General features: G+C 33.6%; 1 protein-coding gene across 1 annotated transcript; it reads left to right on the top strand.

Moving 5' to 3' along the window:
* Positions 1 to 2,848: 2,848 nt before the first annotated feature.
* Positions 2,849 to 6,183, top strand: RB195_016640 (uncharacterized protein; the record flags this gene model as incomplete). Its single annotated transcript, XM_064183262.1, has 12 exons — positions 2,849 to 2,998; positions 3,074 to 3,169; positions 3,235 to 3,333; positions 3,774 to 3,883; positions 4,016 to 4,073; positions 4,138 to 4,233; positions 4,359 to 4,445; positions 4,716 to 4,854; positions 4,913 to 5,031; positions 5,492 to 5,623; positions 5,880 to 5,972; positions 6,061 to 6,183. 12 exons carry the CDS (start codon positions 2,849 to 2,851, stop codon positions 6,181 to 6,183), a joined length of 1,302 nt encoding a protein of 433 aa, XP_064039143.1.
* Positions 6,184 to 13,743: the final 7,560 nt, after the last annotated feature.

The following is a 13,743-nucleotide window of genomic DNA, read 5'->3' on the forward strand; positions in this document are numbered from 1 at the left end:
TAAACAGGCTTTTTACAGCTAGGAATCCATACCACTTAAGTAACTATCAATGCAGAAATTTCGTCAATTTTTGAAGATAATGGAAACTTCGAATCCACAGATGATATGAGGTACCAAAATGGTCCAAATAACATCCTAATTACGAATATATTAAACATCTCGCCTAATTTTAAAGAAATTAGTTCAAATCCCATGAGCACGTCTTTCTCTTCCACAGATATATCGGCGGGATATGCTGAGGGCAAGATTCCAGAGTAGGAGTGGGAGGTTACAGAGAAGTTTGTGGAAGTATGTTTGAAATTAGCAGCTCAATATCTTTCGAATAGTACTTTCAAAATTTTATTTCGCCCACCGTCAAGAATTCCAATGCGGTTGGCGACGAATTTTGGGAACAGAAATTAGTAGCGGTGTTGTATTAAAACATATATCAAATTTGTTCGAACGCAATAAATTTTTAGAAGGTTCAAACTTTTCACATAACTGGTTAGCTTCATCTAGGATCCATATCTTAGTTTTCTGATTTTCTTGTATCCAGGTTTTTTCTGATTCTGATTTATGAACAAAACTTATAAGGTTTGAAGAGAACTCAGGAATCTCAGCAGGATTTCGTCGTTAAATTCTGGTTCAGGACCCATTTGTGCTATTTTTCAAAGTGATAGCCTTCTTTTTCTTGGTGATCCGCAAAAATTTGATGTCAAGATGAGTGAAAGTAAAAAAATAATTACTGTTATAGCTAGCTACTTTTGGTAATTTCTGAAATCCTGAATTTCTTTCTATGCCAAAGCGAGTCATCAAAAAATCAAGTGAACCTTACAGAAAATGCTTATCCGAGCAGCGGTGCAATACATGCACCGAAGAAAACAGAAAACTTCTAGTTTTGCACTTTTAATTCTAAAATTTCATCTACATTGGATTGGTGGATTGATGGATTGGGATGCAAGGATCCGGATTCCTTCCTTCGTCCTCGTATTGGATCACTTCCGAACTGTAGATTCTGTCCAGTAGTAATGGAGAGGAATTTCCTAAAAATCTCGTTCTTGATCAAAAATTGCTGTTGTTTCTTCCAGGTTTTCGCGAAGCATCGTATAGGTCTACATTTGAGGAATCTGTCATTACTTCGGAAATTTTCTTCTTTTCATAACACGCATAAAGATTGCCTGATATGGAAGAACTCATATTAAAAAAAAAACTCAAATAATGCGGCATTCCTCACTGGAATAATAAAATTCGCAGCTTCACGCAACAAGAGACGTTCCATACAAGACAACGGAAAAAACTGACGAACAACATTTTTTGTCGTCTCAGCTAAATTCTGGAATACCTTCCGTAACCAGAATACTTTGCTAGTAGGGTGAAGCTGTGTGAATCCGTTGTGAATTTGCACAAATTTTCATCTCAAATCTTCACTTTCCACATTTTCAGATTTTTTTTACATACAACTTTATGATCTACTTATTATTTGATGTTATCGACAATTTTTCGACGTATATGACCTGGATTTGTACGAAGCTGTGGTGTTAAACGAGACCTGGATAGGTTGTCTGGATTGCTGTAAGGCTTGACACCGGTGTTTGTTCGCCGCCGGCCATCAATCCGATAACAAATTACGTCCGTCAATGCATCACTTCGCTCTTTTTCCCTCCTTCTCTCAACATGTGCTGGTGTGCTTTAAAGTTCGAATGCGGTGCGGCTAGCGGCATCTATTTGTTCTACTGGATTATCGACATCCAGGTTTTGGTGGAATTTAGCGATGACCTACGAGTTGTTGATGATGAAATTCCACTAAAACTCATCTTTGCCACCTTATTGCTTTCTTTTTCCGTTTTTAGTCATACATTTACCACCTCCAGAAAGTTCTTTCATATCTAAAATCGCGACCGTATCACATTACTCTTCGCATATATCTTACATACTTATTTTCCTGAGTTTCTTCTCCAATAATCTCTCTGGATTAGCCATTTCCGAAATTTTTAAGCTAGTGGAGATTGATTTCCTTGCCTCGCCAGGAAAATACTGAATGTTGCAAGCGCTGCATATTCTAAACTTTTAGTATTTCTATATTCTAATAAATTAGTAATTTACCAATAAATTTACAATTTTATTGTCATTGTTAATTTAATTAATAATGATAATTTAGGCTCATCCAGGAGAGAAACTACGCATGCATGAGTTTATTTCCCCTTCACTTTAGAGTTTTACAGTGCTAAGTTCTCATAAAATCTCTGTCATCTAAATCATGCCAATCCTGGAAAACCAGAAAACATTTTCGAGATGAGAAACTACTAGAAACTCAAGAAATTCATTGATTCAATTCAATTCGAGATTTAGATCTAAAAATTGCAAGGAAAGTCCAGAAAAGAACAATTGCATTACATGTAAGAATGCTCAGGATAAGCAGAATATCCAGTTAAAATGGGGTTAGAACTTTTTGATTGCTGTATAGGACCAATCTGCTAAGTTTTGTATCCGCTGTGTTACAAAAATTTCTCATAAATCCGTAAAAAAAAAGAAAAAAGGTAAAACGAATCCTCGTCTTTATGTTCTCTGCTGAGATTCACGAAACAATACTAGTCCTAGATAGTTGTGGTTATTGTTTTACTTTTAGTCTGTTAGGTTGTTTATGTTTTTTTTTGTTGTATACATGGATAGAAACACATTGTTGGGAAAAATCCTTATGTTGAAATAAAAATTGAAATGAAATAAAAAAAAATAAGAATAAATAAAATTAAAATAGACGTTTCTCCCTTCACTTGCGAACTCGTTTCATTTCATCGAATGTTTCGAACCTGATTTTTTTCGATCCAATGAAAAAAAATCCTCGAAATTTGTAACAAACACATGTTTTCAGATGAAGGCAATTATTCTGAGCTGCTGGCTCTTCACCTCTGCACTGGCGCTTTCGCTTTACGATGACGATGACGTCATACCTACAGTACCACCGATTCCAGTAACCCTAAGGAAAATGAAACCGAACGACAGACTTCTCATGGTTCAAGTCGTAGGTTTTGATTTCTTTTTTTCAAAAAAAAAAAATAAAGATGTTGACCCCGTTCCGAAAACAAATCGATTTGAGGTTTGGCGCCATGGTGATCGTGCTCCTGTGATGACATATCCAACAGATCAGCATCAGGAAGAAGCATGGCCGAATGGATGGGGAGAACTTACTACGGTAAGAGAATTCACACTGGGCGAAAATAATTTTTTGAAGAAAAAGATAATTTTGCTCATATTTAGCTGGGAATGCGTCAGCAATACGCCCTTGGAAGAGTTCTACACAAACGCTACATTAATAGTAGTGATCCATTGATTGGTAGAAGATACAGTTCAAAGCAGGTACGGTAAAGGGAGTTGGTAGAAAGAAAAGAGAAAGAAAATGACTACAACAATTCACGAAGGAAAAATCCCTTGAGAGGGGCTGAGTGAAAAAATATGAGATGTTTTATTGGAAAAAAGGAAAGAAAACTGTGAAAAAGTGAGAAAGAAGGAAGAACGAGAATTACTGGAAAATTATTTTTCGCACTTTTCATGTTTCGCACCATGAGAAATTTGAAAAATACCTAGGAAAAAATAAAGTAAATGAGACAAAAATAAAAATAACAAAGAATGCAAGCAGCAATAAGTTTTTTTTGCATGTATTGGAAGAAAAATTAAAATATATAAGATAAAAATCAGCAACAATAACGAAGGAAACAATTAAAGAAGTTTTTCCTTTTGTACTGATAGAACTCCGTGAAATTTGGAACAATTTTTTTTTCCAAAAAGAAGTCTTTCAGGTCTATATTCGATCAACTGATGTGAATCGAACCCTAATATCGGCGTACGCGAACGTAGCCGGAATGTTCTACGAAGGAGAACCGGGCAAGGATTATCCGGGACACGGAAAGTTCGTTTTCACAACTAATAAAAACACTTTCAGGAATTTATTCATAGATCATCTACTGCATTGAAAATTTGAAAAAAAAATTGAAAAATTGAAGAGAGGAACGATTATTCTGGGAAATTTTCGAATTTTCAGCTGGCCACATGGATGGACACCTGTTCCCGTGCACACACTGCCCGCCTCTGAGGACCATGTGAGGGATTTCAAGCGTTGTTTTCAGCGATTTCACAGATAGCTGGAAAAAGAGAATTTTCTAGGCGGGAAACGTTTTCGCGCCATGTCCACGTGCTGAACAATTGGATGAGGAACTGAAAAAGAGTGCAGAGTACAAAAAACTTGAAGAAGATAACAAGGTTACGGTATTTTCAGTAATCCGTATCCGCATTTCATTAATAAATTTTATTCAAATTAATTGCTGTAAAAGAAGCATATGGCTTAATTTTGGGATTTTCGTGAGTATATCCAGGACTGCTTTCAGGAATTCCTAGATTTTCTCTCTGAAAAAACCGGAATGAAGGTGGGGCTTCAGGAAATTTATCTGATTCACGATGTGCATCATATTGAGGTGAGTCCAATCCTATTCTGGTTAGGTACATTTTCGCAATTCCGCAATTTCTCCGTGAAATTTTCTGCTTTTAATTTTATTTTAATTTTTGTTTTTAATTTTCACTTTGCAAAGATTCCCAGGATGAATTTCTCTCAGTTCTGATTACTGAAAATCGTGGATATTTTTATCGAACAATGGCGTTGTAACGAGCACAATTCGTGTTGTTTACGAGTTGAAGAAGAAAAATATTTCATGGATAGAATTCCACAAATTGTGTCGAACTTTCAGATGATCTACGGCCTAAGCCAACCCGCTTGGCTGACAGCCACGGTCTCGCAACGACTACGTAATCTCACACAACTCACTAACGAATTTACTTACGGTATCGGTAAACCATACGTGCCGGAACTAATTCGACTAAGAGGAGGTACGTATTTACCCCTGAAACCTGGACCTTATCCAACTACGTATCGATCGATTTTAAGGTCCCATGCTTCGTTCGATAACTGATTTGATGAATCATAAGCTCAGTTGTCTGAATGAGGAAAAATCTAAACCAGACTGCAAATGGATTAACAATATTAAATATTATGCTTATTCAGCGGTAAGAAACTTCGCAAAATTCGCATTTAAATAAATCAATAAACAAATAAAATGAAAAAATTTAAAACTGAACAATATAAAAAATAATGATAGTAAATTTGAAGTAAGTTATTAGTGGAAATCAGCACTGTGCGACTTAATTTCACTTCACTAACTTCTGCAAAATAAATATAAACAAAATAATAAATGTAGCACATGGTAGAAAATATAATGTATAAATATAATATAATAAAAAATGTAAAACAGTCACAATTCACTTCATACAAACCTGTAGCAAAGAGAATATCGTTTGGAAAGGGAATGAGTGGTGAAATAATGCTTATCACCATAGAAACATTCAAAAATTTTGGTAGATTTTGCTGAAAAGTACTGTAACTCGGAAATAGTTTTCACGAAAACTGATTTTATGAATTTTAGTGAATCAATAACGGGAGTTACGCCCAAAATAGTCATAATTTTAGCATGATACTACTGTAGCAGCGCTTCTAGCAACATTTGGTGACGAGGAGGAAGTGATTCGTGGTGGTCTACCCAGGTATACCGCATCCGTCGCTGTTGAACTATGGATGTTGGAGGGAGGGCCGGCGGTTAGGGTAAGTATGGGCGATTCCTACGAAATAGTTCGGCCTTCCAATGAGCCTTGGCAGAGAAGGATTTCGTGTTGATTTTCAATTACCTGATCAGCTGGAACGTTAGCGAATAAAGAATAAAATTGATTAATAACAGTCTTGTGTAGAGCTAAATAAAAAATCAATACGACACCACATAAAATATTTTTAAAATTTTTTTAGAACCCATCGAGCATCCTTTGTGAGTGTAAAATTTAAATTTCTCATATTTTTTCCTCAGATTCTATTCCACGGTGCATTCCACCACAATTATCACACGATCACACACCTGACGAAAGGCTGCCCTGTGGACAACGAGTTCTGCTCATTAGAGGTCGGTATCATATTACGGCGGTATAATTAGCGGCCGCGGGGAAGAAAACATTAATTGTTGTCTGACAGCGATTGTTTATTGTTTACAGATGTTCGAACAACGTAGTTTACAATTTCTACCTGTCAACATCAAGAAGGAATGTCAACGACGAGAACGTAGCAATAGAACGAAACAGAGGAGAGTTCGAAGTAAAATGTGGCGAACAGCTTAAGGAATTCTTTCGTGAACCTCACATTCTTAGTTATTATTCTTAGCTATTTTTTTTAGAATAATAAAGGTTTTTTCCACACCTATAAGGCAGGAGCAACAAATAAGAAAAACACAAGACACTTGGCAAAATTTCAGTGTTTTTTTTCAAGGATGTTAAGCGAATGCAGAAAATTATCTCAGTGCTGTTCAAATTTTTTTTTAGTTTTGAATTCGTGGAGCACTTTTGGTTTTTTTTTTCGTTGTTCTTGTTTTTTTTTTTGCATTTTGTTTACTTCGTGCGGGAAACTGCGAACTACCAGGATAAGTTAGCCAGCTATAAAATACACATTTGAAGGATTTCGAGCTTCACAACGTGTGGATGCTGAAATTTTAGCAATTTTTTTCTGAAGAAAAATTTTTTTACTTAAATAAATGGAGATTTTGGAAAGAGTGGAAGGTAAAACATATGATGCAAATGAAAATTTCAGCAAAAGTGACTAATTTCCTCGAATTAGTTTCTAACAGATATGAATTAGTGTATGCGCCTAGCAACCTCGACGCATTTGCCGGAATTTCGCACCCATCACTTCTTTGTTGGTTTTTTTTTCGCTTTCCAGCTCTCTTATACGTCTCTCTAATTCTAAGCTTCCGAATACTGGTAGCAAAAATCTCTCCATAAAGAGGATTCCATGATTTTGTGGAATAAGTCTTGTAAGTTGGGGTAGTGTGTGGACACGCTCACGCGTAATCGTCAATGAGAAAAAAAAATTCAATTTCGCCCATAAGGCGAGTTTATTTATTTTTTGGTAATTTTTTTCCTTACACACTCATTGATCGTTCATAGGGTCGAGGGATTTTGAGGAAATATTTATTTCATTCATTCCATTTCATTTCATTCATGCCGGGATTTTTTTTTCTTGTTGTTGACAATACACTAATTTTTGACATATTCAAATCGTCAGGCAGTCAGTGGACCTCAAGCTTGAAGCAACTACTCCCCTGCCTTCGGAGATCACTATTAATCAATATTCATCAGTATTGATTGAAACCGTAATGTTTGACTCCTCGGTGTCCAGCAGATAATTTCTCCCCCAAAAAAATACTTATCCGAGAACAATGGATTGCGGGGGTTCTAGCATAATAATAATGATAATAATAATAATAATAATAGTAATAATAATAATAATAGTAATAACAATAATAATAATAATGATAATAATAATAATAATAATAATAATAATAATAATAAAATAATAGTAATAATAATAATAATAATAATAATAATAATAATAATAATAATAATAATAATAATAATAATAAAATAAACACACGAAAAAACTGTATGAAAAACTTTCTAAACAGTTTGTATTATTATTATTACAATAGTATTATTATTATTATTATTATTATTATTATTATTATTATTATTATAGTATTATTGTTACTATAATAATAATAATGATAATAATAATAATAATAATAGTAATAATAAAAATAATAGTAATAACAATAATAATAATAATGATAATAATAATAATAATAATAATAATAATAAAATAATAGTAATAATAATAATAGTAATAATAATAATAATAATAATAATAATAATAATAATAATAATAATAATAATAATAATAATAATAATAATAATAATAATAATAAAATAAACACACGAAAAAACTGTATGAAAAACTTTCTAAACAGTTTGTATTATTATTATTACAATAGTATTATTATTATTAATATTATTACTATTATTATTATTATTATTATTATTATTATTATTATTATTATTATTATTATTATTATTATTGTTATTATTACTAGCATTTATTTAATTATTATTACATTAGTGTAAAATCAACATTTGCACTTATCCCTTGGCGAAATATATTGTGTATTTAATTTTGAAACCCTCCCAGGTTTTCCCAAATTTTACAAATAAATAGAAATAAACCTTGGACTATGTATTAACTAATAACAACGCTGATTACTGCAGCTATTCAGCTTTAACCATGAGATCGGAGATCAAAATCATGGCTCCCCTCGTAAACAAACAATTAAGGTTTAAATTATATATTTTTAAGGTTGTGCTTTACTTCTTAATTTGGGAATTATTATTATGAAACTGGGAATAATCTTATTATTACAAAATCCTCAATCAAAACTATTTTTAAATTCAATTAATTTTATGTGATTTTTTCTTAGCGTAGTTTTTTTGTGAGGCGTTCTTTAGTTGTTATTTTACAGAAATGTCCTGTGCCGAGGAAAGCCGAGAAAAGTAGATTATTAGGAAACTCAGCAGGTTTCCATGGAAAAATCCATAATCACAAGAAAACGAAAGGTGTTGCGCCGTTATGAAACTGTTCACTTCATGCATGCGCTCATCGGCACCAATTACTTCGCCCACATTTCCATGGTAATCGCTGTTTAGAAGCAATTATGACGAAGTCTTTTGGTGCTGTTCGTCGAGCAGGAAGAGATTCTGGAACTTTCAAGCAATAATTATTTTTGGGCACACTCTTTCATTGTTAAATGAGGAGTAACATTTTTTTCATTCCAAAAAAAGGGGACTTTTTTCTTCTTCTTTGTTTTCCAGTTCATAGGAACCGCAGTTATTCTTGAGAATACTCCTACTTTCTTCAATCTAATTAGTAAATAATGTAATTAATATCTAGTAATCTGATTCTCTTTATTTTTTAGGAGAGAATTTAACTTCAATTTTCAAATGAATAATTCTTTCTTTTAGAAAAAAGAACAGCAATTTCTACTATTTCAAATATTTTAGCAACAATTTTCTTTTCTAATCAAACGTTTTTGAAAGAGTGACCAGAGCTGACGAGAACCTCTGCTGAAACGTTTTCGCCTACGATTGTTTCGGAACAGTTTTGACTAGCTGGCTAGGATTTGTAAGTTCCTTTCTTAAGTCCTTATTTGTTGTTATCAAAATTTTTTTTTAAAATGTACTCGTTTATAGCTGTTCTCCTTTTAAACCAAAAAAAAAAATGCACGTACAAATTAAAAGTTCTGACTAAATTTTAATTTAAGGAAGAAAAATTCTGCCTTATAACGTCTGAAGCAGATATTTTTTGCTCTACATACATACAACGTATGCGGAATCCTCACTACTTGATTTCGGTGATTTTTTTTCCGGATCATTGAAATCTTTGATGATCATTATTCTCCATTGTTGTTCCGCCAACCGTTTTGCAACGTCCTTCATTCGTCACTCATTGTGCGGGTTTTTCAACACTACATATGGTTTTCTCATTTTTTTGTTCTTTTTCTGCATTTTCTTTCGGGTTTTTTTTCTGTTCTTCTTGGTTATTTTTCTGCCTCATTCATTTTTTCTCCTCCATTCATACACTTCATTCATAAACCCTACGTAGCACAACACTTTTGAGTAGCTTATTCAGTTCTAACACCTTGATTAAATGTAAAAAGCGGAGGGTGTCGGACTAGCTCCATTTCCTCCTCTTAACACTCCAATTTCGGGATCTAAAAAAACAGAAATAGTCTAAAAAGCGAGAAATGTTCCACGAAATGATATATTCTGTTTGGCTGGTACTTTTGTCTCAAAGTGCATTTTTAAGTTTGAAACAAAACGTCCACAAATCATTTCTCTCACCAATCTCTGGTGCAAATTTGATTCCGAAACAATTCTCGTTGTGATGTCTGCTTGCAAAAAAAAACTATACTGTTTGGACCAAGAAACGAGGCTTTTGGGAAATTCGTGCCCATGAAAACTCAACGCGGATATGTCACATCTGTGAAATACATATATATGAAGCTGGATATAATGTCAGGAAACATTCAAATGAATTTTTCTGCTACTTATGGTTGAAATTGTCAAATTTTTGAGTTATTCCTAAATATTAAAACATGAATATTGAAACACAGGGAACGGAAAGGAAAAAGCTGAAATCCTGACATCTGATCGCAGGCCTCATCACTGGTTCCGAGTCACCCCAGTTCTTGTAGTCAGGCGCCCCCGATGTGGGAGGTATATTTTCCCATTGAAACAGCAGAAAAAAAAAATCACAACTGGGAATTTTTCCAGAAAGTCCCGCAGCTTCTGCAGTTGAATGAAAAATCTCGTTGAAACAGCAGTGAAAAATTACAACAGGAAATTTTTCCAGGAAAGTCTTGGAATTTCCGTGGTTAAATGGAAAATCTCATTAACATTAACCAGTAAATTATACAACATTCCTGCAAACACATAAACGTTGCAATAATTTAATAATTTCCACGAAAAATTCAATTTTAATCCATTTCATAGAAAAAGTGAGTGAGAAATGAACGTTTTGCACTTTGTGTGCGCTTTTTTGACGGGAAACCCCCATGAAAATGGTCATCATGGCAATAATTTGTCATTGGACGTGGAGGGGGAAGTGTCATCCATCCCACTTTACCAACTTTATGCGGCAACCCCGTAATTTCCTCAATATTTCCATTCACGGGACCCTTTTTTTTCCTTGTTTTTAGCCGGGAAGAAGGAATCCCTGTTCTGCTGGTGCCGAGTTTGTTTCGCTGATTGTTTTCAAGCTGCTCTTCTTTTCTCTGCTGCTGCTACTAATCCCTATGGGTTGATTTTCTGGATGGTTGTAGAAGTTGCTCGGCCAGTGTTTGTCACCAACATGACTATGTTTTGCCTATTCATACGCTTACAACATACGCAAAACAATTTTTACTCCATCAATTTCTCTATGGCTGTCAATATCCACGATTAACCATTGAATGGGTGGTAAAAAAACGTCGTGTAAATAGTCTGGCGTGAAAAATATTAGCTCAGTAGAAAAAAAACACCCATACATGAATCAAACGATCTTTCATTTTGTGAAAATAGGCTATTTTTTCTTTTACAAAAACAGCAAATAGCAGGAGGTAACTTGCAGAAATATTTAAAGGATTGAAAAAGATTTTTTTTCGGAAAAAATCTTCTTAGAACTCAAAAGAACTTCTTCTGGAAAAAAAATCCTCCATGAAACTGAGTTGAATTAGTAAAAAAAACAAAGAAAAAATTACCAAGAACAATTAGTATTCAATTAAAATAAAAAAGCTGACGCCATCGATAATTTTTCATTGATTTCTAGATGATTCCAAGAAAATGTGGACACTTTTACCGCGGAAATTTCTTCAAACGTATGGACTGTCAGTGCTTGCTATTACACAGCAATATTTTACTAACGTGCAAGATGAGAAACTTTACCTCAGTACCGGTTCTCACCAAAATGTGCAAACACATTTTTTTCGAATCTATGTTCTCAAACAGAATATAAATTTACCATACATATGTATTTATGAGAAGTGCAATGAAAAACGCTTGCGGGTCTGAATTATCCCTGAAATTCGAGCACATTCCAGAAACGAAAACCGAGCGAAAGAATGTAGTAAATATTTCACCAGAAAAGCGATACTGTATCCACGATTAGTGAGTGAATCCAGAGTAAAAAGTCCGTTAGGAAAAATGATATCGCTTTTTAGCGTTATAATTTTTCTTCAATAAATTTTTAAATTTTTATTTTTTATATTTTTAAAATTTTCTTAAAAGAACATTCGTTCAAGCTGGATTTCATTAGCTTAGGGAAGCAGCGAAAATAAATCTTTAAGGGAGAAATATTTTTCAGAAAGTAGAACCGGGTTTACTAAATCCTATATAAAGGATCGGATAGAAAGCAGCCTGATTCTTTATTTAGGTCCCAAATGATTTATTATTTAAATTTTTACATTTAAATTTTTATTTTATATCCACTTATTTTTTGTTTTTTATATTTTTTGAAAACGTTTCACATTTATTTTCCCAAGTGATTTCAAACAAGTTCGAAGGAAAGAAATTTCAAAAAAATTATTTTCTTCATTTTTTACATAGAAATTTAGCGACTAATAGGTTTTTCCGTTGTCTACTTCGACGGGAAGAATATGAGTATATTCTTAGTTGAGGAATTTTCGGAAACGCAAGAATTCCAGATGTTTTTCACGTCAAAAATGCGAAAACAGAGGACAACGACGTTTCTGGACAATTTTCTCGACGTTACTGACGAGATGTAATGATGACATGACGACATGTACATGTGCTTTGCGATAATTTCTCTTCCATAGGTATTTTAGCATTGCGTTTCTATTTTATCATGCCATTGGGTTTAAAAAAATCTGTCCTGATTTTTCAAAAAGTTGCTTGAAGTTTTTTTTCCGCATGTGGAAATCATTGTGGTTTTTTCTCTCCAGAAAAGGTTATTAAAAATTCTAATACGTAAGCATAAATCAGGCTAAAGGGTTTTTTTTCTGAAAATTCTTTCAATCTGGATTTTTCTGCTATCCTCTGCCTAGAGTTGATGATGGGTTATTTGTTGTATTAGGGAATCGTATTACTGTGTCGTACAGGATTAATTAATTAATTACTGCAATTTTTTACGACAAATATTTTAACTTTTTATTTTCTATTCCTTCACTTTCTATCTTTCAATGAGTTTTTTAACCGAGAAATCTTGGGTTGCCAAAAATTAAGGAGGAGAGGGCTGAAGTGAAAGTCTTCTTATATTTAGATTGTGGCCCCGACGAAAGTCCCCTGAAATTGCCGACGTTCCGATAATTGGTCGGTTAATAAATTATTACTGAACACGTTCCGCGTACCCCTTTAAATGTCTTCTTATGGAGAACTAACAGCAATTTCACGGTACCTGGTATTAGCAGTCATAAATGGGTGGGAACAGGGCCCTCGGAATAGTATAGTAATACCACCTGTACGAGATTTCGCATTGAGACGCGGCGGTACGAGTTTTCACGCTCAAAAATATTTTTCTCGTGCACCTAGTTTCATTCCCCGAATGCGCGCTTAAACTTTCGTGGAGCATCGATCGCATCGTTGTGTTGAATCGTCTCTCGTTCGAAAAAAAACAAAACAAAACAAAAATCAGAAGATTCGCCTTTTTTTCGTTTGATAATCACAAGATTCACCGCTTTCGGATATGTAGATCGTTTTTTCATCTTAAAATAAAATTTGAAAAATTCCAGCAATTCCTAATTGTGATCATGCAGTACTGTAGACATGTCTTTCTCACAAATTTATTTCTACAAAAGAAAAAAATACAATAAAGTAAAAATATAAAAGAAGAAAATGAAAAGATCTATAAAGATATTATAAATAAAATAATATAAAGGATATAAAAAAAGGAAATTTTTCGGAAAAATATTAATTCAATTTTCAAAGCACGTAAATACGTACTTCGTATACATCCGATGAACTTATCCATGATGTGCTCGAGGAAAACTCAAATATTTTTTAATGTTGACCGTATGTGTGCCTAATTTTTTTTAAATCATGGATACATCTCTTTCTCATCCCGCAGGCACATCTACATATCCGAAAGCGTTCCTTTTCTCTGCTTCTTCGCTTTCGGTCCTTTTGGAAGAAGAACGTTTTTTTTTTCTCTGCGTCATTATTTCGATTTTCGTTTTTCAAAAATAAAGCTGTAGCTACAAAAGCAGGTAGGATCCTCAGGGCAGAAATAATATACGCAAGGTAGGATACATTTCTTGTAGGCTGCACTAGAATTTACGACATGCACACCGTGAGAAGATTTCG

The sequence above is a fragment of the Necator americanus genome, chromosome II, assembly GCF_031761385.1.
Source record: "Necator americanus strain Aroian chromosome II, whole genome shotgun sequence".
Classification (NCBI taxonomy): domain Eukaryota; kingdom Metazoa; phylum Nematoda; class Chromadorea; order Rhabditida; family Ancylostomatidae; genus Necator; species Necator americanus.